This window comes from Castanea sativa, chromosome 1 (assembly GCF_040712315.1).
Source record: "Castanea sativa cultivar Marrone di Chiusa Pesio chromosome 1, ASM4071231v1".
Classification (NCBI taxonomy): Eukaryota; Viridiplantae; Streptophyta; class Magnoliopsida; order Fagales; family Fagaceae; genus Castanea; species Castanea sativa.
In genome coordinates, this window is record NC_134013.1 from 16,940,040 (window position 1) to 16,966,696 (window position 26,657).

The following is a 26,657-nucleotide window of genomic DNA, read 5'->3' on the forward strand; positions in this document are numbered from 1 at the left end:
AAAGAATCGTCACAAATAATCATTCAAAGTTAAAGCATATCCCAATATCACAAATAATCAATCACAATATGTCAAAGAAAATAAATCACAACAACTAATAAGTCGTTGAGGGTGGGTTTTTTTTTTTTTTTTTTTTTTTTTCAGTTCTTGTATTCTAAACACGTGTCTTGATACTATTTGACCGTTTCTAGTATGGGCTTCTTCTAATAAAGAAGTCGGCTTTAATGCTTTTGTGTAATGGGCTTTAGGGTCCCATTTTACTGTTGTCAGTTTGTGCGTAAATATTAAATCCAAAGTTCGAGGGACATTGTTGCAAAATGAGCTTATTCTTCTCTTCTATTTCAGACCATGAGCTTAGAGCATCCACAGCAGTGGAGCTAAAAATTTAGCTTTTTAGCTCTAAATTTTTAGCTCCACAAAAAGTTACTTTATCTATTTTAGCTATTCATTTTGCAAAACATGTTGCAGCAGTAGATCTATTTTAACTTTCAACGCAATAAAATAATATAAACATCACAATAAAATAATACATCTTCTACAATAAAATAATACAAATACACAGTCACCACAAACCAAACCCAAGAACCCGAAAATCCAACAACCCAAAACTGAAACTCACCTCGCCGGTACGCCGAAACCCACCACACCAATACGCCGGAACCCACACCGAGACGCCAAAACCCACCACGCCGAGACGCCGGAACACACCACGAAGCCCACCACGCCGAGACGCCGAAACCCACCACAAAGCCCACCACGCCGATACGCCGAAACCGTCGCCGGTACGCCGAAACCCACCACTCCGATCCACAAGCAAGCACTCCAGTCCACGGAAAGCCATTTCGATCCACGAGGCCGGAGCACAATCCACAACCCAACGACGGTGAGCTTCAGAGAAGGAGAGACTGAAATGGATGAGCTTTCCGGAGTGACTGAAGCGAGGAGAGAGAGCGTGAAATGAAAGCCAGGAGCAGGGAGTCGAATAAAATAGTATTTTTTTTTTATAACTTTCAGCTACAGTGCTCATGTATTGATACATGAGCACTGTAGCGCAAAGCTAAAAAAATTTAGCTTTGCCTCCACTGCTGTGTATGGAATTTTGTGGTTTGAGTGGAGCTAAAATAGCAATATAGCTATTTAGCTCCACTGCTGTGAATGCTCTTATTCTTCTCTTCTACTGCAAAATGAACCTTTCTCCATCTTCTATTGTAGAACAAACTTTTCTCAAATTTCTGTTGTGCGATAAGGCTTTCTTCGAATGAATATTTATCCACTTTCTGCGTATAAACACTAAAGCCCAAAGAAAACTCTTATCAAGTAAATGTTAATTTACAAGGCGTTAACATGATTGGGAATCTGGGATGCAAAGGGACAAATCCATGCCACCATCTTTGCTATCGCGTTCTTGGATCTTGGCTTTTTCTTGGTCATGCTTATCTTGTTCCCTTAGCTTTCTCTGTTTCTCTGCCTTTTTCTTTTTCTGTGTCTTCTATTTTTGTGCATGGTGGATTACAATGACGGTTGCTCTTATCCTTTCATACAAAAGGGTTTGGGCCTCAATGAGCTTATTCTCTGCATTTGGATCACAAAAGGGTCTTGGGCCTTATTTATTTTGGCTTGCCTAGGCCGTTCTGCAGCGGCCTTCTGTTGGGTTTTCTACTCATGTAGGCCCACAGTTTCTCTTCTTAAGGCATGCTATGCTAAGACAGTAAATGAACCAAGCCAATCATGAATAATTAGGGCTTGACTTGATGAAAAACTTATTTATGTTTGTTTGTTTATAAATAAGCCAAGCCTTAATTTTAGGCTTGTTTAATAAACAAGCCGGACTCAAGCAAAAAAATTTGTTCACGAACAAGCTTGTGAGATATAAAGATTGATACACAACAATTCAAGTATAGACTCATTTATAAGTTTGTATGTGTTAGCTAAATATACTCATTAAACATATCTTAATAATGACATGACCAACATGAGACTACTATCTATATTACCTTAATTTTTTCCATCCATTTAAACTGATTAAGAACCACTTTAGATTGTAGTTACATTTAAAAATAAATAAATAATTAAGTAGGCCACATATGATCCTTCCCTATCAATCATCTAAAGTAAAGTTATGAAATAGGTTAGTATTTTCTCATTCATAATAGTTACAAACATGTATTTTTCTAGTCCTTCACTATTTAACATGAATGTAAAAATTGTATTTTGAACAATTGTTAAAGCTATAGATAAGGAATGATGAATATCACTACAAAAAACGGGGTCTATAGCCGCGTTTCAAAAACGCGGCTATAGACACCGAAAACGCGGCTATAGACCTGAAGCCGCGTTTTCTATGGCCGCGTTTACAACCCCGGCCTAAGTGGCGCAGCAACAGACCCTGCGGGTCTATAGCCGCGTTTTTAAAAACGCGGCTACAGACCAGACCTGAAGCTGCGTTTTTGAACCACGGCTGTAGGCTTCAGGTCTATAGCTGCGTTTTCTAAAAACGCGGCTACAGACCAGACCTAAGTTGCGTTTAAACCGCGGCTATAGGTCTTTTTAAAAACAAAAAAAAAAAATTTTACTGGGTTTTTTTTTTCCCCAAAAAATTCAAAAATTCAGTTTTTTTTTTAAAAACAAAAATAATTTTCTGGGTTTTTTTTTACCCCAAAAAATTCAAAATTCAAACAAAAAGAATTTTTAAATTAAACACAAACCCAAAAAATTCAAAATCAAACACAAACTCAAAAAATTTAAAATCAAACACACCCAGAAAATTGAAAATCAAACACAATATACTGACAGTACAAATGCAACGTGCTCCAAATTTAAACAAAACCAACTCAAATTTAACACTAAATCCATTCAAAGAACACAAAAGCTCAAGAACACAAATCTATTTAAACATAAGCACAATATCAGCAACACAATAGCAAAAATAACTTCTAGAAAAAGTATAATACCCATAAAAAAATTAGAGAATTTTTACCTCAAATAGTAGAGATGAGTGAGCCTTTAGCTTTTCTTATGAAGCTTTCCAGTGACCCTTGCTTGAAAAATGAAGTACATGGTGGTGTGGAGTATACCGGTGAGAGGAGTGTGCGTTGTGTTGAAAGAAAAAAAGAAGGAACGAGAGAAAAAAAGAAGGAAAGAGAGAAAAAAAGAAAAGAAGAAGCAGCAGCAAAGAAACAAAGAAAAAAAAAGAGCTGTGTTGGAGTGAAGAAGGAAAAAAAAAAAAAAAAAAAAAAAAGAAAGAAGGGAGTTCGGCGTCACTTGCAGAGAAGAAAGAAAGAAAGAACCCAGGAAAGCAGACACTGACCAAAGAAAGAAAAGATAAGAGTGGGGGTAGGTGGGAAAGTGGGTTCTGGGCTTTTTTATTGGTGTTACCTATAGCCGCGTTTTTGAAAACGCGGCTATAGCCCCTCCCTTATACTAAAAAAATTTATTCGGATGCACAGGTCATCCTTTTAAAAAATATATATATTATTTGACTGGTCCTATAGCCGCGTTTCTGAAAACGCGGCTATACCCCTCCCTTATAAAAAAATAATAATTTATTCAGATGCACAGGTAATCTTTTTAAAATATATATATTATTTAACTGGACCTATAGCCGCGTTTTTGAAAACGCGGCTATAGCCCCCCCCTTATATTAAAAAAAAAAATTATTTGGATATACAAGTCATCTTTTTAAAATATATATATTATTTGATTGGACCTATAGTCGCGTTTTTGTGAAACGCGGCTATAACCCTCCCTTATAAAAAAAATTTGTTCTACTGTACATAGCACCCGATTAAAAAAAAAATTTTTGTCTGGACCTATAGCCGCGTTTTGATAAACGCGGCTATAGTCCGGACGTGAAACGCAGCTCAAAGCACTAGAAACGCGGCTTTAGACCTATCCTATGGCCGCGTTTAACAAAACGCAGCTATAGGTTGGGTCTGAAGCCACCTTTCTAAGAAACGGGGCTATAGGTTTGGTCTATAGCCGCGTTTCTTTTAAACGCGGCTATAGGTTAGTTATAGCCGTTTTTTTTTATAAACGCGGCTAATAATTTGAATAATAGTTAATCATAGGTAAGACTAGATGCATGATAAAATGAGTATATTTTTTTTTTCTTAATTTTAGAGATTTAAGCATTTAATAATGTAATTTTTTTTAGATCTCAAGTTCAAAAACTTGACCTGAGCTCAAGCTTGAGCTTGATATTAAGCTTGAGTTTGGCTTGACTAATTAATTAAGTCAAGTTCAAACTTTTTGGCATTCCCACGAGCTCAAGTTTAAACACTATTTTTAGGTTTGTTACAAGCTCAAGCCAAATTCGAGTTTTTGATTTTTGCTGATGAGTCAAGCTTAAACATGCACTACTTGATAAAACTCGGCTCGCTTACAACCCTAGATAACATCTTATAGTCTCATTCCCCATTCAAGGAAGGATAGACCATCCTCGGTCACCACTTTATTACCCCCATTTAAAGGTAATTTGCTACAAGAAATTCTTTCCCCATATTCTCTCTCTCTTGCCTAAGTGTAAGCTAAGGCATTATTATCTTTTTTTTTTTTCCTCTTCACTTGGGGTTTCTAGGGCCTGACCCATTGACTTGCTTGGGTTACTGGGCTTTTTTTAGTTGGCCTAAAAGCGTGACAAATCGGGCATCAACAATCAATGAATGGGCAAACATACAGAAAAGAAACTAGTAAAACAAAGTAATGGGATTTCTTATGTCTTTCTACTTTGTTCATTACCAATTCTTATCGGTAAAGATTGATTGAAAGTTATCGCTGGTATTTTTCATCAACCTGCTGTCGGAGAAGACTCTGGTGTATAGGAAGAGAAATCAATTATCTTGGATAATCTTTTTGGCTGAGTTTGGAGGATAGCATAGGTGTAATCCCCACCTTTTCGATCTCTTTGTTGTCCCGAAAATATTTTCCCATTTTCTGTCAAAACAAACGGAATGTAATATATTGCTTTCGTCTTTATATGGGCTCTTACGTACACTTGAATGAAGTTGTTCACTTGTTAAATTTTCCCCCTACATATTGTCACTCCACTAGTGTGATACAAAAGAAGAAAATCATTATAATAAATATATCTATGAAGAATTTATTCCACGTTAAAGATTAAAGCAAAAAAGAGTTGAATTTTCGTACCAGGCATCATTTGCAAGTGGCTCGTCATTGTGAATGGGGATCGATAAAATCCAAACCTAAAACGTACGCCTGGATATAAGGACAAAAGACGAGAGAATTGAATTTTCGTACCAGGCATCATTTGCAAGTGGCTCGTCATTGTGAATGGGGATCGATAAAATCCAAACCTAAAACGTACGCCTGTATATAAGGACAAAAGAGGAGAGAAACCATGGTGCCAGATTCCAGAATAATAAGCTTTGGGGGCAGGGCAAAGAAGATACTGAAGCCAATAGCTAGCCTGGATCTGTCCTATAATTCATACACGTCCATATATGATACGTGTGAAATTCTCCAACAATATTTAAATGTTACAAACTTAATTTGGTGAAAGTCATGAATTAAGCTAGAAGTGCTTCTGCAATGATGTTTTTTTAAAACTATAAATTGTTATACATGCTTTATTTCATTAGGTTTGATCTCACCATTTCATATATAGACTATAGTTATATACCACTTCTAGATACGCTTGGATTAGACTATCATTACGTTGTAGTTAATAGTAATCCTTTATTATTTCAGTATTTGGTATTAAGAAAATAAAAGCTACACGCTTATGCATACTTTTATATTATCAAATCTCTTTAATTTGTATGAATTTCCTGTACACACATCTGTCATTTACGTTGTTAAAATCACATGAAATTGTTCTATTTGTCCCTTTGTTCATAATCGATAATGCAGATGAAAGGTGTGCACAAAACAAATGCATGAGAGAGAGAGAGAGAGAGAGGTACATATTTTTCAATAGAACTCCTTTCTCACCCATGTCATGTTCTTGTGTTCCCACCTGGTGAGAGTGCATCCCATATGCAAGCTAAGATAATCTTTTAAAAAGCACATATGGATGATCGTCATTTTGTGTCTGACTTTATGTATTTTATTACATGAATATTGCACGAAAAATTGAAAGGAAAAGACAAGAAATTAACATTAATTTTGTACGTACCTTGAATTTAAAAATACTATGAATTTTAAGACATATAAGGACACGTCTTAAGAGTTAAGGAGTTGGGTGCAATGGGGCAAAGTTGATGACATAATTGACCCAAATCTCTCTCTGATCATGACTTTGTACCCGGTCATGTCATAAAAGGAGCAATTATTGGTACTTTAATTGTCCTCTCTTTTTGAGTCGTTGGATCATTTTCACCAGAGAGAGCGGAGCAACGAACTTTCAAGTTTCTAGACCACGTTGTGAAAGTTAGTTTGAAAGAGTATAGTCTGTATAGACTAGAGATAATCTGAATGGTAGCTGAATAAGATTATTAAAAACCTAGTAGAAGAAAAATAACTTAATTAATTCATCAACATTAACATATTATATAAAAGCATAAATCTTGTGATCCCGCTACAACACTATGATATACGTAATCCCATGGTCCCTGAAAACATTTTTTAATTGGTTAATAATTTATATAGAACCATATTATTACATCCCCGTACTACTAGTTTCTCAACAAAAAAAAAAAAAATCCACGTAGTACCAGAGCCTGTTCGACAAATGGCGGGGGTCTTGGACCATGCACTTATATTAAAATGGATGAATTTGTTAGTTTTTAGTGATAAATTAGAGACAACTTGGTTTGCACACTCCTAATAAAAGTTTCTGAAATCATGACTTAATGGTGTGTTTAGATACCGATTATTTTGTTGAAATTAAAAAATTATTGCTAAAAGTACTGTTGATAAAAATAAAAGTTAATTGAAATAGTACAGTGGTGCTCATAAATAGTGCCAAAAAGTGTAATGGAGCCCATAAATAGTAACAAAAATAAGTTGAATAATGAAATAATTTTAATTTTTAATTCTAACCCAAACACGCACACTTAGGGTCCGTTTGGATAGAACTTATTGCTGAAAACTGAAAACTGAAAACTGAAAACACTGTAGCAAAATAATTTTTTAATGTGTAAAAAACACTGTTCACTATTTTTTACTGTTCATATGCCTTAGTGCACTGTTCATGTCCCATGAACAGTGCACTAAGCGCTGGTCTTAAAAAAAAAAAAAAAAAAAAATGCAGAGGGCTGGACGCAGACACGCTATCCAAACCCTCTCTTAGTCACAATTAAGTATTTGTTTGAGAACATAACTTATTTGACTTTTTACAAAAAACATTTTATTTATATTTTATAAAAGAGAAAAAAAAAACAAAATAAAGTTTTAAAAAGCTGTACGTAAAAATTAAAAAGCAAAAAATAACTCATAATTTTTTTCAAAACTGTGTACACAACTAAAACTGTGTTTTAAATATATTTAAAGACCTGTTTGATAATATTACCCTAAAATATTACTTAAGTGTTGTAAAAATATATATAAAAAAAATATTATAAAAATAAGTATTATATTATTTAAACAATAAAAATTATTATTTAAATAACACATCCTAACAAACGGTAAAACTGTGTGAACAATTTGTAACAAGTTGAACCCATAAATTTATCACATGGGGTCATTTCGATTCCCAATCCATGTACACATTCACGCGACTGAAAGTCTGAAACACGTTGGATACTTCAATTAATTATATTATATTGTTTTGTTGTCTAGCTGAATCAAAATCAGATCGTGTGGATTGTAATTCTCAGATCCTACTGGTTACGACCCTACATGAATTGTAAAATGGTTGTCCATTTTTAAACCGACTAATCCTTCTATAAAACGATCTCCCCACCTTCATGCATGTCGGAAACAAATTTGCAAATTTCTCTAGAAACTTGAGAGAGAGAGAGAGAGATTACATCGGATTAAATACGAAATGGGAAGGAGTCCTTCATGTTCTAAAGAGCGACTAAATAAAGGGGCTTGGACAGCTCAAGAAGACAAGTTACTCACAGATTACATCAAAGCCCATGGAGAAGGAAAGTGGGAAAAAGTTCGCAAAGACACAGGTTAGATACTAATGGATGGTTTCACTTCTCTAACTGCAAGTTTTTTAGCATTATTTTAGACTTTATAGATAGTAGAAAAAAGCTAGGTTGCTGTGGGAAGAAAACCATGAAGAGCGTTCATGAAAGCTAATACAGATTAAAAAGAAAAGATGCAGGTGGTTCCTTTGCTTGAAAAAAATACATTAAATTATGTAAGAGTATATCTTCAATTAGGTTTGCATTATCTAAAAAAAAAAAGCTTAGCTTGCTTTTACTAGGAATAGGAATTTTAATTGTTCATGGAAATGACGTTTAATTGTTCATGTGCAGAGCTTAAGAGATGTGGGAAGAGTTGTAGGCTTCGCTGGTTGAATTATTTGAGACCTGATATCAAGAGAGGCAGCATTACAAATGATGAAGAAGACCTTATCATCAGGCTACACAAACTCTTAGGCAACAGGTCTTGTGCATGATATATCTATTATTTTTTTATCCGATATTTCACACAATTTAAAAACTTTTGTACGTAGACCATAATTTAACATATGTTTTTAGAAAATTTTTATAGAAAAATAAAAAAATTACTGATTTTTTAGTTTTTTATAAAAAAATTTTAAAATAAATGATTAATGCATATTCTAAGGCATATATTAACTAGACGCATTCAACATTATTATACTTTGAAATGTGGAAAATTTTGTATCATGTTCATAACTATACACTTTATACCTATAATGTTTATAATTTCATGTTATAATCTCATTTTTTATTAATGTTTATATTTAAAATGTAAAATGGATAATCGGTAAGGAGAGAAAATTCATATCCATTAAAAGGAATAGATTTTTACTCTATTTGACGTGTGTGTGATTTTTATAGATGGTCTTTGATAGCTGGGAGACTCCCAGGGCGAACAGACAATGAAATCAAGAATTATTGGAACACCATTTTGGCTAAGCGGGAACAACGGAAGCCACTAAACCATAGCAAAACTGAGAAGAAAGCAATAACCCGAAAAGTTGATGAATCACAAAACCCAGATGTGATACACAGCAAGGAAAAAAGTCCATCCATGCATGGCAACGTGGTGAACAGCATTGAAGTACATTCCGGATCCAGCGATGGGTTATCACCATCCACGTTTACAGAGGAAAACTCATTGGACTTATTGATGGATTTCGATGTGGGAGAAATAGGCCTTTCAGATTTTCTTAATTCCGACTTCACAAAGCTCAATGATTTTGAAATGTTTAATATGAACAGTTTGATAGAAGGAGATGTTAGCAAACCAGCTTTTGTCAGTCACGCACTTTTGTCACCTAAGGATGTGTCGGAGAATTGGAGTGTCCAAGCTAGCATGGAATCAGATTTCAGATCTTTGGCTTCTTTTCTAGAATCAGCCGAGGAATGGACAATCTAAATAGTGTTGTTTTTTTAAACTCAGTTTGCATATATTATTGGTCATTTAAACATTCTAGATTTCGAATAATTTCATTATTATACCTAGGGTGAGGCTACTAGCATTCAAGTTCATCACCTTGTCATTGTTATTTCCACGAGTAAGATAAAATGTTTCGTTCAAAATTCGACTTCCCTCTTCGTTTGGAAAAGTCTACAACAACATAATTTTTCTCAATTTTTTGTCACAATTATGATGTAACAAAGTGCGATTGATAAAGAAAAAATTATTAGTCTAAGTGTAAGTGATATAGTTAACTACTCATAATTTATCATGTCAAAATTGTGACAAAAAAATTGTGAAATAATTTGTAGTTTTAAAATTATTCTCTTTCATTTTTCTTTAAATACTTTATAATATCTATATAAGTAATAATTATCATACAGCTACTCTCACTAGTCTATTCACTCCGTATACACTATCACTTTTTTATATTTAGTTGCGCAGATCATTCATTATTGAATGTGTGAGAATATTCTCTATGGCCCTTGAGAGTTGAGACCCAGCTAGAAAGGCGCCAACCTTGCCCGAGATACACGAGAAACATTCAAAAAGATTAGATAAAAAATAAATAAAAAAATAAAAAATTTAGACTTGTGTGGAGGGACAACGTGTAGTCAACCTCAAATAAAAATATTGTCCATCTTTGTCTTTCACTTTAGGTTACACTCATTATAATTTGAACATATTCCCTTTTCTTTTCCAACAAAATAAATAAATTTTTTTTAAAAAATCACACACATCACATATTGGAATTGGTAAAACATAAAATGGATTATGAAGCATAAAAGAAATCAAACAGGTGAGTGGGTTTTTTGTGGGAGAGAGTGAGTTCGAATGGTGCAGGTCATAGATTATGAAGCTCATGTATTTTTCTAAGTTTTATGGATATTTTGGCCAGAGTAGAGTAGTTTTTGGCTTTTGATGGAGGATGCGATATGATAATTAATTCATGGATTGTTCTTGAAAAGTTTAGTTTTGGAGCTCAGCTCATTGTGCGGTTGCTCCTTGTGTTTCTGTGTTGTTCTTCCCCATTGGGTTCTCCTTCTATTATAAGGACATGTAGGTTGATTCCCGCCCATGGTACACACTTTCCCATATTTTGGTTCAAATAGCTTGAAATAGCAACCTTGGGGAGATGAGTAATCATTGAACGATTGAAAGTTGCTTGTGGTTTAAACTTCGAGAGGAAAAATTCCTTTGCTCGACAAGATGAAACCGTGATGTGACAAATTTTAAAGATTGGTTTAGTTTAGTAAAAACAAATGGGGGTAGTTTAGGGTAATAAATATTGGTAGAGGCCAATTCATCTTGGTGATAAGCTTAAGGATTTGTAAAGGGTCTAGACATGCATGCTGTAGCTAACTTTTGCCTTATCCTTGTTGGTGCTGCATGTACTACTACTTCCTAACAAACACAACACCAAAGGAGTGTGGCAGACAACCATAATGACACTCACTCCCCTTCCAACCAAAGAGCATCTCCATATTTTGAGAGTTTTTCAGTCAGTTGGACACTTTGCATGATTGGGTTGTAGGCTAGGCAACCCAATGAAGATCTTGGGTTGGATATAATTGTTTGTTATGGCTCATTTTTGGGCAGGACGTAAAGGCGACTAACTTAAGTGGGACTTATATTTATATTTTAAATATTAATAAAAGATTCATTTAATTTTTGTATTTTTTTCATTTATAATTTATTTTTTCAGATGGAAATTACAAATTAAAACAAAATTATTGTATTACTTAATGACTATACAACTAAAATAAAGGAAATTTATTGAGTGAAGCTATACTAAAAAATTCTGGTTGAAAATTTTAATAAAATTATATATTTATTATTTAGTGAGCGTTTAGCACGACTTAAAAATTCAATTTTTTTTTTTACTATATAGTTTATTTTTGCTATTATTCATGGGTCACACTGCACTTTTTGATATTATTTCAATTACCTTTTAGTTTTATCTACAGATAAACTTTCAGTGAAAAGTTTTAATTTCAACTAAATAAGCTTATTCTAGACGAACAATATTTCTAAATAAAATTTAAATATAAATTTATTTACTAGTAGGAGATCAATGTGTTTTTCAATATTTGTGTTGGGGAGATTAATGAGTTCTACACTCTCAAACTGAGAAAAACGAACAATTATTGTTTCATCTAATGAAAATATTTTTCTTTTTCTATTTTTTATTTTATTAGAAAAATTACTTTTTATTTATTGGTGAATATTTGAGGCTTAATTAATACACCTATTGGTACATGGACATCTCTATTGGTAAAGATTTAGAGGCCTTAGGAGGTTGCCTACTTATCTCATGCTTGAGCCGACCTTGAATTTGGGGCAGTCTTTGGCCATTGGACCCTTTGTAGGTTCCTTCTTGAAATGTTATCTTTTGTTCTATCGAATGAGGTTTCTCTGCCTATGCCATGATTTAGGTTATTTTTCCAAAGTTTTGTTAATTACCAGGTTTGGATTTTCAAGATTGGGCCTTTTGTGGCTCAGGAAAAAATGATGCCGAAACACATAGATAGAAAATGAACCGTAAAAGTTGAAAAATAAAGTTAGGGAATTCTGAACTTAGAGTTTTCCTAATGGTAAATAAACTTCTCAAATAATTTGTCTAAGGTTCTAATATTTCTAATAAAAATATCCATTGTCTAAGGTTCAAATTCCTATGAAATTATCAAAACAAAAATCATGAATAATTTAGAGTAATAACATATATCTAATACTTTAGCTAAAAGTTCATTTGTAGTGGAAAGGTCTATATTATTTTGAAGAGAGGTTGTTCAATTAATGCAACAAAACACTGGCACTAGTAAATCTTTGACCAAAAATATCTAACTATATAACAATTTTCGAACTACTTTATTGCAGAAAACGAATCATTTCTTGATCAACCAAACCATCCTCAGTAATGCTCAAAAAAACAATTTCTTATTAAATTCACAATCTCCAAGAACCTGCAAAATCCTTAAGAAATTAAGTGGTAGCATCTGAAAGGATTTGAAGCACTAGAATAATAATCAGAAGTCAAATGGAACCCACGGTTGTCCTTGCTCCCCGACGATCTCGATCTGATTCACTAGTACAGTATGACACTCAAAAAAATGGGGCATTCGAAACGTGGGCATTATTAAAAAATAAAACCTTGCTTAATGTGGAGGAGTTGAGCTACTTATTAAGCCCGGCATCTTCGGTTTGTCTCTAAGCCCCCCAGCAACATCGGGTGAAGATTATTAGTCAACTCCAAGGTCCAATTAATCGAGCTCTTTTTCTTAAGTCTAAACCTACCCACGAAGTATCTCAGCAAAAAAATAAAATAAAAAAACCTACGCACAAAGTAAATAATTACTGTAATAATTAATTATAATAATTATAGTAGTGACAACAATAAACACAGTAGTGACAGCTAGCTGTTTGTAGTTGTTCAAATAAATTATTAGACAATAATTCTAAAAAGTACAAAACCACAAAGATTAATTAGACAATAATTCCGAAAAAAGGTACAAAACTAGAAGTTTACTCGCACGCTACGCTGGCCCAATGGATAATTGGAACACTGATGTCACACATCACGTGTTGCTATTTCGTTTCTTTATTTTTGATGACATTTCACAAATTGATGGTTTCGGAGCATAGACTTTGGAATATTTTGATAGTTCAATTGTTACGCATTCTAGACAATGTCATTGACTTACAAATTCTTACATTAAGTCATAAATGTGTGAAACTTGATCATGAATGCTTTTAGATGTATTGATGAACAATTATTTAAGATTAAGGATTAGGGGTCAGAACTTGGTGTAATGGTAAGCTTTCTTTGTCCAAGTAATACATTTTGATTTGATTTGGCTCATGTTATTTTCAACTTGCAATCAATTTAGTCCTTACCGTTAACTCACTAATAAAAAATACTTTCGTGACCACCGCACATCCTTAGTGCGATGTTCACTTTACAGGTATAAGTGTTTGTGGGGTGTGGAAGGTAATAGCTGGGATTCAAGTCTCTAGGAGGGAATTTCACATACATATACACTTAAATTAGGCTAGAGTAGATATTCTATCTTGTATAAAAAAAAAAAAAAAAAAAAGCCTATGTGGCAAACGGTTTGCATTGTTAGCACACATGTGGCTAAAATAATACTCCATCCGTCTCGGTTTGTTTGTCTTCTACTCTATTTTGGGATGTCCCAAAATAATATTATCCTGTTTCTAAAAATAAAAGTCATTAATTTATTAATGTTCCTATTATATTCCTATTTTATTTTCAAAAATATTTTTTGATAAATTTATTTAAGGATAGTTTTGGAAACTTATACATTTTTATAAAACAGACAAGATAATAAATAATGTTCCCTTAAAAAGTTTAACTCTTCAAACAGGACAAACAAAGTGGGACGGAGATAGTAACATAAAATCAAATAATTAAGAAATGTGCTACGTCCACAACAAATCATAGGTGGTTAGTTGTTATTGGTTCAAATTTGATTCTAAAACTAAGATTACTTTTTTGCCCCAACAATAACAATCAGTAACAACTTGCCACTTAAAATTTTTTGTAAAAATGTTATAAAAATATTGTGGACATATCATTTCTCAATAATTAAACATTAAAAAAGCTACATAATCATTTCAGTAATAATAAAAAAAATGCCAGAAAAAAAAAAGAATAAGGAAAATTAATTTATAAAAAAACCATCAAATTCTTTTATTTTATTTTGTATTCTTGCACTTTCTTATTTACCAAACACAATGTCCAGTGGCACAACAATTTGAAACAAAACACTAATCACACAATTATCAAGACTCACTTTTTCTTTTTTGTTCTTTACTTTTCATCCCTTTTCCTAGAAATCAAACGCTAATCACAAAACTATCAAAACCACTTGGACCATCAACACAAAAATTACCGAAGGCTAGCTAAACCCACCCAAAATTGTAACCTCTTAATAAATACCACAGATTTGTTTTATTGTTTCGAATCCAACAATAGATTTAACACCGTAAGGCCTAGACGGAAACCCATCCTAGAACCCCGAATGCCCACTGATGGCAGCAGCGGTGGGATAGGGTGGGAGTTGGGAGATGGGGATGTGGGTGTGGTGATGGACTAATGGAGGGAGTGTTTTGGGATTTGATGAACACCATGGTTTGTTTGATTTGATTTGAGTTGAATTGAAAGTGTTGTGTTTGGTAGCTGAGAAAGAGCAAAAATACAAAAATAATATAAAATAAAAGAAGAAATTGATGATTTTTTTTTTCAAAATTCATTTTCCTTGTATTTTTCTTTCAATTAGTTTTGTCAAGATTTCTATTTCTTCCAATCAAAAGATTAAAAAGATTTCTATTTCTAACATGGCGTTTTTTTTTCATTTAAAATGCTTATTTAGCTTTTTTTAATGTTTAATTATTTAATATAATATTATTATTTTAGCCACATGTGTGCTAACAATATAAACCGTTTGCCATGTAAGCATTTTTCTGTTAGTGAGTTAATGGCAATAATCAAATGGCTACAAGCTAAAAATAACAGGGACCAAATTGACTGTTACAAGAATGTAGAGACTAAATTGACTGTGACTCCAAAATGTAAGGATCAAAATAGTATTTTTGCCAATTTTCTATCATTTACCTCTCCTAAATTGGAGACAACCCTTTTAGACAGAAAAATCTTAAATAAGTGTATCACATGAAACTAAACGAGGCAAAGGATTGGCTGTCACTATAATGTTAGAGAATGTGATACATAGAACCATGATAACGTATATGAGAAAATATATAGAAGAAAATAATGTAGAGAGAGAGTGCACTAAAAAAAACTTGAATTTTTTGTTATAACTAATCACAAACCCTAATTTATTTGGTTTTCCTGTACTTTCTCATTGATTTTCCTTACTTTTCTCTAATTTTTCTTTCACTCATTTTTCACAAAACTCAAAGATCAAAGTTCTCATCTCATTCCATCTCTAAGGACGAGCTGTTGATTGGGCCAAAATAACGCTGTCAATCCTCTCTCTTCCAATGACATATCCTCTCTCTCTCTCTCTCTCTCTCTCTCTCTCTCTCTCTCTCTCTCTAAAGAGAAAAAAAGGAGAGAAGTGAATGCTGTGTTTTGATTTGAGTTGTGTAGTTGATTAAGTTATTTGACGATTTTTCCCCTTTTTGAGAATAGTTGCAAAGGAGTTAGAAAATGTGCTTGTGATTGTTTGAAATTTTAGTTCCGTAGTCCCATAATCGCTAATGTCAATTGGGGCTTTTTAAAAAAAAATTATTTAATTTTTGTTGTTGTAGTAGTGTTACCTATGGAATTGTGTTCACCCCTACTTATGCAATTTGTTTTTTTTTTTTTTGGTCAGAAGGAATACAAAAAAAAGAAAAACTAAGAGACAAAACTCATCTCAGTACAACGTTTAGCCACACTTTCCCCAATAAGATCAGTCTCAACCAAACCAACCATATCCTCAGGGGGACTCTTAAAAACAATGAAACTCTAGTCTTGAACCATCCCCTTCCTCGCCATGAAATCTGCACATGTATTGGCTTCACGATAACAATGTTTTATCCGAACTTGAGGTAATTTGTTGATCAGATTCCTGCAGTCCTCCAGGAGAGACGAAATCGATCTATTAGAATACAGGGGATTCCCTAACATATCCACAACAGCCTTCGCATCCAGCTCAACTTCCACCATAGCTAGATTCTTATCCACACAAAGCAAAAGTCCATCCCGAATAGCCCACAGCCCAGCCATTAGGCTCGACGCTATACCAATTTTTCTGGAGAACCCCATAATCCATCTGCCAGTCTAGTCTCGAATGACACCACCTCCACCCGCTAGACCTGGATTACCCAAAGACGACCCATCTGTATCTAGCTTCATCCACCCCTCTTCAAGTTTATCCCAGTGAATTTGCTTAATCACCATGTGGGGTTTTACTTTCCTTGGATAAGCAGAAAAGAAATATTCCACAGAGTTGCTCATGATTTCTTTTGCAATGTGAGGATTTTGTGCCTTATTGTTAAAAACACATTGATTCCAGTTTTTCCAAATAATCCACACCGCAAAAGAAAAAATGATTTTCCAGGGAGGCTGATTTTCATTCATAGCTTTTTCGGACTTGCCATTAGTTGCCATCCAATTTTCCAGATTTGATACAAAAAAGTCCCTATCAACACCCTCTGCTCCCAACTCATTCCACATCGGTCTAACCAAATCACAGTTCAAAAGAGCGTGAATTATAGTCTCAGATTCTTTCAGACACCGAGGACACCGGCTATCAACCTCCATTCCCCTAGCAAATAAACACCCATTAACCCCAAAGAAAAAATTGAATTTTTGGAAGAGTGTTTAGTTTCCAAATCCATTGACCACCAAAGCTTGAGTTTTGATTCGAGCCAGAGGCCAATCTGTAAGCACTTTTCAGATTGAACTCCCCAAGTGGAGACTCCGTCCACATAATTTTATCTCTGCTAGAAGATGCTAGAGCAAAGGGAATGGCTTGAATTTCCAGCTTGATTAAAGAAGGAAAATCAAAGGGAATTTGATCCCACCTCCACCCCTCAGAAGAAGCTATATCCTTAACTTTCCACTCCGCTACCCTCCTAGGTAGAGGTCCTTGAATTTGCTGTCTCAGGGAGCCATTTTTCATCCAAGGATCATACCAAAAACTCAAGTTGCTATCTCTCCCAATCGTCCATCTAACACCTTGCTGAAACAAATCTGCACCTCTATTCATACCTCTCCATATTTGAGACCTTGGCAAGCTGTTTGGATTCCTCGAGTTAAGTCTACAGTTAGAGCAGTACTTGGCTTTGAGAACTCTTGCCCATAAACTCTCATTTTTCCGTATGAAATCTCCAGTTCAACTTAGTTAGCGACGCTAAGTTCCTCCCTTTAGCACTTTGTAGCCCGAGCCCACCTTCAACTTTAGGTTGAGTCACCTTCCCCCAATCCACCCAGTGGACTTTTCTTGCCGATTCTGTCGAACCCCACAAAAAGTTTCTATTTACTCGATCAATGCCCTCTAGAATTCTATTAGGGAGAAGGTTGCATTGCATAACATAGGAAGGGATCGTAGAGGACGAAGCCTGGATAATGACAGCCCGACCTGCAGGGGAAAGGAGATTAGCCTTCCATCCAGCAAGTTTGTTTTTAACTCTGTTCAAGATGAAATTAAACTCCAAGGAGGATGATCCCGGATGCTTTAGCGGAATACCAAGATACTTACCAATATTTGGAGTGGATGCAAAACCCAAAGTATCACAAAAAGCCTCCCTTGCTTCCATGTCAACATTTGGCGAAAAAAATACCCGAGAGTTAGCCACACTGATGGTCTTACCAGTTTTGCTGCAAAACTCATCTAGAACTTCCCTAATAGTTAAACAATTGATTTGATCAGCCTTAGCAAACAATACAATATCATCTGCAAACATTAAGTGAGAGAAGGCAATGCCACCTTGGGAGATTTTAGCCGGAATCCAAAGCTTCTGGCCACACTTCTCCTCTATAAGTTGCCCTAAGTATTCCATACAAAGAATAAACAAGTAAGGCGACAATGGGTCACCCTGTCTAATACCCCTCAACAGAAGGAAAGGCTCAAGACTCCCCCCATTAAAAAGAATCGACGAGGAACTAGAGCTCACACAGCTCATAATAAGGTTGAGAAGATTTTGCAGCAAATTAATCTTCGTAAGCACTTCTCGGATGAAACTCCACACAATCTTATCATAAGCCTTTTTCATGTCTATTTTCACTACCATATAGCCTGTACCTCCCTTTTTCTTACTAATCGAGTGAAGAAGTTCTTGGACGATTATAGCGTTATCAATCCCTTTCCTCCCTGAAATAAAGGCCGTTTGGAGAGGAGATACCGTTTGGACTTATGCTATTTGTTCACTTTTCTTCAATGTATCTTTTGTTGTGTGACCTTGTTTTGAAAAGCAGACTTAGAGATATACTACCTTTTTGCCCAAAACTGGATGAGTGTCTGAATACCTTGTTCTTGTATCACAGAGAGGTTGTAAACTCACGTAGAAAACAAACACCAGCATTATTATAAAAGTATTTTTATTTGAATTAATGTTTCTACTTTCTACTTAACTTTTTTTTTTAATCTATTTACTTTATTAATTAAATGGGAGAGGTTCATAGTTGGCGTACGAAAAGGTCTATAGATGACGCGTTGGTAGAGGAAAAAGCCTATAAACAAGCAGGAGCAAGTAAAGATAAAGGCAAATGGCCTGGGCTGCTAGGTTTCATTTTATTTTCCACAACTAGCCGCCAATAATGATGATTGCTTAGCTGAGGAATTGGAGTTTGAAATATCTTTTTTAGATCATATTTTTGTATTTTTTTTTATGAAGCTATTTTTTATATGGTCATGCTAACGAATGTCCTTAGAATAATAATTAATAATTATTAAACTAAAGATCTAACGAATGCCCTTAGAATAATGATTAACAATCATCAAACTAAAGATCTATGTGTCTTTTTTCTCATAAAACTAGCAATCATCGAACTAAAGATCCATGGACTAGACATCATGAATTGAAATTTTATACTATATTAGTCAAAAAAACTTTCTTGTATAGACTTTCATATTAGCAATTTTAAAATTACACTATTTGCCAAACTATTGTTGGCAACTATCCTATATAATAGACTGTGACTGACTGTCTGTTACTTTTACATCGACTTATTACTTTTTTTTCACTATTCTGACAAAATTACAATAGTGTAATCCTAAAAATTTTTCCAAATAAATTTCCAATTTGTATTCTAATTGAGTGTGTGGATAGTGGAAAGCGATAGATATGATATGACAACCCCATGATTTACTATATGTTTACGACAGGTATATAATTAGAGAAATGGTAAAAAAATCTTGTACCAGGATTTTTGTTACATGATTTATTTTTCCAGGTTTCTTTTTGGTGGGCAGGGCGGGTCTATAACAATATGCTAAAAAAAAAATCTTAAGTCAAGAAAAAAAACTTGGTACTTGGTACTAGTTAGTCAAATTAAAGAAACAGAACAATCCATAATAATTCTGTCCAAAAATAGAACAACCCATAATCACGCCCATTTATGCGACTATTTAGTATTGCGATAGTCTCCACTCTCACGTAATGAATTTTTAATCAAAGTTATCAAACTACCCGCAAGGCACGTATCCTCCACAAAATCTCTGTGTGCGCAATTTGCAGTTGCACCACTACCAATATGTTTTAGTTGCACTGCAACCAATCTTGTCTCTCTCAGCGTGATCCTTTGTGTATTGTTCTTGAATGTTGGTTTCAATACTAATAATACGATAAAATTCAATATTCTTATTTGACAAATGGATAGGATATTGAAAACATGGAATTATCTTAAGTACACAGGATTCTAAATCCATAACTATTGGCTATTGCATGCCCGTAATTAAAAATTAGACTTAATTTTACACTTAATGTTTGTGACTATTTCTTCTAAAAAAAATTCAAATTGCTTGGGATTATTTAATTTTGGTCATTTAAGTTTGAGAATTTTCATTTTGATCCACCAAGCTTGATTTTATTTTCAAAAAGATCATTCTGTCTGTCTGTGATTATTATATTTTTTTTTGAAAGAATTTCAATCTATGGCATCTGTTCCTGATGATGCTCTTTATCATCAAATTATTTTTGGTGTAGGCGGGAATTGAACTCCAGATCTTTTACTCAACCATCAAAGACTTTACCGGTTGAACTAACTGGAACCCACCTGAGATTAGTTTAATAGTTAAAAAAGGAAAAAAAAAAATTATCACAACAAAGAAACACTACATCATTACAAATATGCATATGCTATAGAAATCCTGAGGCCGAAGCTTTTACAACTTTTACCACCTTTTTTTATCTATATAGTATATACAAGTAAAGAGACAAAAGACTAAGCTAAAAAAAATACAGAGCTAAATCAGTGGCCACGAAGACTAGATGCTTTTCTGAACAGAGGTTAGGATCCCTAAGAGGGGCAGAGAGATCTGTTAACGACTTTAGAGATTTGCCATGTCTAATTAGTTGGTGAAATCTGGATATTATTAATAATTAATTTTAAAAAAAATATATGTTTATGAGAGATATATAACAATAGAAATATTATGTTTACAACATTTTCAAAAACAAATTTTAAGTGTTAGGTTATTATTGAAAAGTAAACAAAAAAATTATTTAAGTAATGAGTTCAAATTAGAACCAATAATAACTTATTGCTTAAAAATTGTTGTGAAAGTATTATAAAAATGTAAAAATGTTAAAGATGTAACACTTTTTATAATAAACTTTCCAATATAAATGATTTTAATTATTAATGATTTTGAGGAACTTTTTTTTATTTTTATATATAGATAAATTTTATGAGAGATACCTGTATAATAAATTTCATTGTCCTCTCGTTTCAAGAACACATATTTACAAATTTAAATAACTGGAATCAATGTACCGAAAATATAAAATGTGGTATACTATCTTAAATCTTGATTTGAGAATATTATGTATATCAGTATCTGTCAGGGAAAGAAATTTCAGTAAAGATTATCTATTTATCTTATTTGGGAAATTAATCTGGCTTTTAAATTTTATTTATTTATTATTATTATTATTTGCCGACTTGCGTCAATTTCTTTTACATAACTCATTTTTACAATTAATGCATTTGGGCTTTTTTAAACCACCCAATGACTCACTGAGACTCACATGGGAGGTATTCTCGTAACGTGGGCACTTAAGCTTTTTAATCCAACTTTAAAGATTGACCCGGGCATGATTGGTCATTAGAAAACACTAATCAAACACCCAATTTAAGATCACGCACACCTCCTTCAGAGAGAGAGAGAGAGAAGGAAAGTGTTTTTTGTGTCTGTATTTGTGTTCAAATGGGTAGAATTCCTTGTTGCACTAGAGAGGGACTGAACAAAGGGACTTGGACTGCACCTGAAGACCAACTTCTCACTGATTACATCAAAACCCATGGTGAAGGAAAATGGGGAAACATTCCCAAGGAAACAGGTAAGTTAGTTTTGGGAGAAGTTATAATTTCTTTTATGAAACAAATTGGGTTTCTTTTGGTTTATATGGTTCTCCATGAAAAGTGAAAACTATAGTTACTGTTTTGTGCAGGTCTAAAAAGATGTGGAAAAAGTTGTAGGCTAAGGTGGCTTAATTACCTGAGACCTGATATCAAAAGGGGTAATATATCAGTTGATGAAGAGGACCTCATCATTAGGCTTCATAAGCTACTAGGCAACAGGTCTTAATTTTCTCGTCACTCTCTCTCTCTCTCTCATTTATGTATTATGTGAAAATTGAAGCTTTTGTTTTTGGTGTTTGTAGATGGTCCTTAATAGCTGGGAGACTTCCAGGACGAACAGACAATGAAATCAAGAATTATTGGAACTCAAATTTAGGAAAGAAGGTGAAAGGAGAACAGTCAAAGCATTCGATAGAAGAGAAGCAGAAGACCAAGACCAAGCTAACTAATAAATCTCCCACATTGAAGTCCAGTTCAGCTATTGGGACAAAGGCATCAAGTTGCAGAGAGGTTTTAGTTGCTCCACCAACGCCTAAAGTCGAAAATCCAGAGACTGATTTGGCACCAGCAACCTCTGTAGATGAAGACTCATCAAATCTCGCGGCAAACACTTCTGAGGAAAATAATGCACATAACTTCGACATTGAAATCGACTTCAACGTGGAGAAGGCTTTTCTGTCTGACATATGGGATTCGGATTTTTGGAAGCAATGTCAGTTTGAGTTTGAAAATGGCATAATGGAAGGTGGTGGCTCGGTTGGTGCCAAGAACTTTTCCTTTTATGAGGAAATCCTCAAGGATTGAATGAGATATGATTGTCACATGCTTCATTTCTTGAAGATCAAGAGCATCAGATTGGAGATAATCTAACATAGAAAAAGCCAACTAACCAAGCTGACTAAATTCCCAAGTCCGGTTTGGTTTCTTAGTTTTTTTGGTCAGTGTTCGCTTCATTGTTGAAATTTCTTGTGTGAAAAATAAAAGTAGGCATTTTGGGATTATTGATCCCCCCTTCCCTTCCTCTTTTTTATTTTTCTTCTCCTGCTTGTCTTCTTGTGTAGACTGGTCTTATTCGACACCTTGTCAGTCTGACGAGGCCTTTAAGACATTAAATGATGATGCACGGATAAAGAGCAACTACGGTCTGATTACCCATCACAATTGAACAATAATATATCTCACTTAATTGCATTATAACCAGCGACATACCTCCTCCTCCTCCTCCCTTCTTTTTGAAAAACAAAGCAGCATTGCCACGGTATACATTTCTATATGGAAAATTAAAAATTTCCTCAAAAAACGGGTGCAGTGGATAATAATAAATGTTATTAATTTTTTTTTGAGGGTCAATAAATGTTATTAATTGATAACATTTTTTTGTTGATTTATTTTATGAATTATTAACCGTTTTTAGAAAATAATTTATTAACATTAATGTAGTTGTAGCTTGTGGGTATCTTTGTTTGGTTTATTTTTAGACTAAATTTTGAAACTATAGAGCTATATAATATATAAATAATGGAACTTTTATTTGAATGGTTGATGATGGGAAAATTATCTATAATATTTGATTTTTTTAAAGTGAAAAAATTACAAATAATCTGAAGTTAATAATGCAGCATTGCCTCTAGTCTTGATGTCCCAGTTCATGAAAATTTTCAAACAAAATTCTAAAAAAAATTACCACTGATTAAATCAGTATCAATCCAAATTGTGAAAATATGAGATTATAATGTTAATGAATGTGATGAAATTTGACAAAGCTTGAGTAGATGTTAGTTTTAATTTTTATAAACTTTTTTGTATTTATTCTTTGGCCCCAACTTCAAATCCTGGTTTTGTACTTGATTATAACTAAGGGTATTAGCTCCAGTTAGCATGAATTATGGTCCCCACAGTTTTGCCCCATGCCAATTCTCATCTACCAAATACATAGATTGGCGTTAGTGCATGATCCTGGAAAACACATCTTCATTACTTCTCACTGACTACACCCTTCATTATGTACTACTTTTGTAACATACTCTAAATGAATTTCAATTTACTATCTTTCAAGTGAATGACATGGGTCTCTTGGCATTGTTGCCGCAGTGAGAATTTTAGTCCACACATTCTATTACTGACGACATCAGCCATATATACACACTTATCTATGTGTTGACCTGCGCTGAAATTTTGTTATCTACTTCCTCTAAGCCATTATTCCTAAAGGTTTTCCTCGACGATCTCATAATTAGCAACTTCCCATTGATAATTTGGAACAAGCTCAGTTGGACCATGATGCATATTAGTGTGCTTTACATACATGTCTCAATTGCAATATTTTTTTTTCAACTTTTGTCTCTTGCCTGTGAGCTTCTGCTTTAACCAACCAATTATGTGCCCCAAGTAGAAGCTGCATATTTACACTCTTCCAAGCATCCCGGATCATTTCACTATGTTTGTTCTAATTAGACTCCTTTTAAATCATATTAGTTTTGCCTAATAAACTAACCAAGTAGTTACTTAAGTTAATTATGAGATCTAAGTTAAAAACCTGCAAACATTTTACTTAGTGCGAAAAATTAAAGAAAACTGTAATATAATGAACTAGGAAAACCAATGAAACAAACCATTTTAAAGTAAAAACCTGGGGAGAATTTAACCTAGCTATTATCAAGGTAAACAAATCCACTATGATAGAATGTAAGTTTACAATAGATTTAAATCCTAAATTTAAAGCTACTTTTGTAGAACTTACCAACACGACCACTTGTAGCTCTAACTCTACAGACTCTTCTATCTTGGATATGCTGAACACAAACGCCCATCTTTGTGATTTTGAGATCCCATTCAAAGGTTTTAAATCACTGATGATGCGAAAATTGTCAACAATGTAGGTTCGTCCAGACAGAGTTGAATCCTTGTCACTGTACCTGCAAGTGTGGTGTAAAACTCTTCTCAAATGGTCACCGGTGTAGTACTTATCACAGAGCCTCCAATGATAAAGTCGGTAAATGGAAGCTTTTTAGGAAGTAAGAGAGCTCAGAATATCAGAATTACGTGTGCTAGAGTGTTTTTTGGTTGTCTGTATGTACCTAGTCTAGTTCTGGTGGACTTGTATATATAGCTTCATAGTTTCTAGTCGTTCGGGCTTTAATTGTGGCTTTAGTGCTCTTTTTGTAACACCTCAGGGCTTACTAATGCGGGTGTTGATGAGCTTCCAATAGTTTGACAATTAAATTGTAACTGTCCGAGGCATTGAAACTTCTTATTAACAATTCGCCTGCCTTTGCCCATGTCGTGGCAAGGTGGACGAATGTTCTTGATGAGGTCGTCTGGGCAAGAGAGTTCGTCGGTTCCATCAGCTGCCTCTCCAATTTGTGGTCATCATTGTATGTCATGACGACCACTAGAAGGTGAAAGGTTTTTTTCCCAAACACGGCTCTTGGGATCTCGTTTCGCATTTAATGCAGTGGCGGCGTTGTACACATCGTGGCCACGTGGCATGCTCTAGCTGGTGGAGTTAATGCCCCACTTGTGTGACTCTTGGGTTTCCCGCTGGTTTTCAGTTTTTTGTGCCTAGTTTTTAAGCTTCCTTTCTTTTCTCTTTTCCCTTCACTTTTCCCACTCCTTCGCCATTATTGCTATGTGCTTCTTCTTCTCCGGGCTGTTTTGCCTTGTGATTTTCTTGAGCTTTTCCTTTATGTGGTTGCTTTCTTTGAGGTATGTCATTTTTCCCTCCTCTTTTGCTCTTTGTAATATAGATAAATTGTATGGGTTTCTGATTTCCTTTTTTTGTTTTGGGTTTTTAGGATTTTGTCCCTCTTCCCTTGTTTTCTAGGGTTCCATGGTTAGTAGCTCCAAAGTTAGGATAGTTTTGTTGGGGTTTATGTCCTAAAACCCAATTTATTGGCATGTATTTAATAATTAAATTGTTTAATTATATGAGACTATCTATAAATGAACTAAGACATTATCATAGTCCATGAGATGCATTGTATGTGATTTATGTGAAAAGTCACAGAAGATATAAATCACAAGTTCTTTGTAAACTCAAAAGTTTAGTTTGTAGTCGGTGATGAAATTGGGCGTTTCATCTGCGAAGACTATAACATATCAACTAAGATGATTTGTCTTGATCATGGAAGTGGAGACTTCTAGTTGGTATGTTGATATGTTTTAAGAGTTAAGACTTATTGAACTGGACCGCTGTGAGATTTATTATTCTCCTAACGACTGTCAAATAAATAATAAATCTCACGACTTCTATTTACATCAACTCTAAATCCTGAGAGAATAATGGACCTGATCATGAGATGTCGTTGCTTTGATATATCAGGAGTGAGATCTATTAGTTACGGTCAAAATCTCAGTATGTTGGGCATCCGCATTTAGTGTTGATGGAACATATATTCTCAAGATAGAATTCATAGTCTCTTAATGGATATACAAAATATTCCCTTGAGATAAGTTTAATGGGTTTTGATGATGCCAAGAAAATCAGTAGGTTGGATGCTTCGGACTTGAAAGGACTACTGGTTCCTTCTACGGTCTGAAAAAGAACGAAAAGCGTATCAAAGGCGACCGGGGCTGCCGGCCAAAAATCCTCCGATGGTAAAGTTAGTTTTTCCCTCTAAGTAATCTGAGTTCCAACTTTCTTGAGTAAAAACTGAACATACCTTTGCCTTGTCTGAATCAGTCTTTATATAGTGCCTTTATAGACGGTTATCGAAATGGGAACCTCTCCTGGATTCGAGGCTCAAACGTAACTGCCATAACCGTCCAGGAGTTACATTTCTATTTCACAACGGATACATGACCGTTATGCGTGGGATAAGGGATTGTCACATTATATTCGGAGATTCTCCCAAGTGTGGTACCCTCGTCCTGAATTTCCTTTGTCGAGTGCACCTGCTGATTCCAAGTGTAAAATCCTAGTCCATGGATCTTCATGTGGACGAGTCCTCTCAGGGTAAGTTGTGCGCACCCCACGGACAAGGGATGTAGCTTCGCTATCACCCTCTGGACGTCCTTGTTCGTTACCCTCGTCCTGAGGATAACTTCTGGACGGCTGCCGAGGTGATGACCGTCCACGGACGGT

The 26,657-nt window shown here is 34.4% G+C and overlaps 2 protein-coding genes across 3 annotated transcripts; both read left to right on the plus strand.

Moving 5' to 3' along the window:
- The first annotated feature begins 7,876 nt into the window (after nt 1–7,876).
- Nucleotides 7,877–9,563, plus strand: LOC142622312 (transcription factor MYB1-like). The gene is made up of 3 exons (XM_075795764.1): nt 7,877–8,078; nt 8,388–8,517; nt 8,937–9,563. The coding sequence occupies exons 1-3, from the start codon at nt 7,946–7,948 to the stop codon at nt 9,475–9,477; spliced, it is 804 nt and encodes a 267-aa protein (XP_075651879.1). The 5' UTR covers nt 7,877–7,945; the 3' UTR covers nt 9,478–9,563.
- An 11,768-nt stretch (nt 9,564–21,331) lies between these two features.
- LOC142621708 (transcription factor MYB123-like) lies at nt 21,332–22,573 on the plus strand. 2 transcript variants are annotated; one of them, XM_075795053.1, is made up of 3 exons: nt 21,332–21,552; nt 21,664–21,793; nt 21,877–22,573. In XM_075795053.1, exons 1-3 carry the CDS (start codon nt 21,420–21,422, stop codon nt 22,376–22,378), a joined length of 765 nt encoding a protein of 254 aa, XP_075651168.1. In that variant the 5' UTR covers nt 21,332–21,419; the 3' UTR covers nt 22,379–22,573. The 2 variants fall into 2 exon arrangements, with proteins under 2 accessions (XP_075651168.1, XP_075651169.1); XM_075795054.1 differs by having other exon boundaries at nt 21,374–21,552; nt 21,648–21,793.
- Nucleotides 22,574–26,657: the final 4,084 nt, after the last annotated feature.

What these genes read in the sequence shown, in the direction of transcription:
- LOC142622312 (XM_075795764.1), top strand. Translation starts at nt 7,946, where the DNA reads ATGGGAAGGAGTCCTTCATGTTCTAAAGAGCGACTAAATAAAGGGGCT. An exon ending in AAAAGTTCGCAAAGACACAG is followed by an intron (nt 8,079 to 8,387) that starts GTTAGATACTAA and finishes GTTCATGTGCAG; the next exon opens with AGCTTAAGAGATGTGGGAAG. An exon ending in CACAAACTCTTAGGCAACAG is followed by an intron (nt 8,518 to 8,936) that starts GTCTTGTGCATG and finishes TGATTTTTATAG; the next exon opens with ATGGTCTTTGATAGCTGGGA.
- LOC142621708 (XM_075795053.1), top strand. Translation starts at nt 21,420, where the DNA reads ATGGGTAGAATTCCTTGTTGCACTAGAGAGGGACTGAACAAAGGGACT. An exon ending in AAACATTCCCAAGGAAACAG is followed by an intron (nt 21,553 to 21,663) that starts GTAAGTTAGTTT and finishes TGTTTTGTGCAG; the next exon opens with GTCTAAAAAGATGTGGAAAA. An exon ending in CATAAGCTACTAGGCAACAG is followed by an intron (nt 21,794 to 21,876) that starts GTCTTAATTTTC and finishes TGGTGTTTGTAG; the next exon opens with ATGGTCCTTAATAGCTGGGA.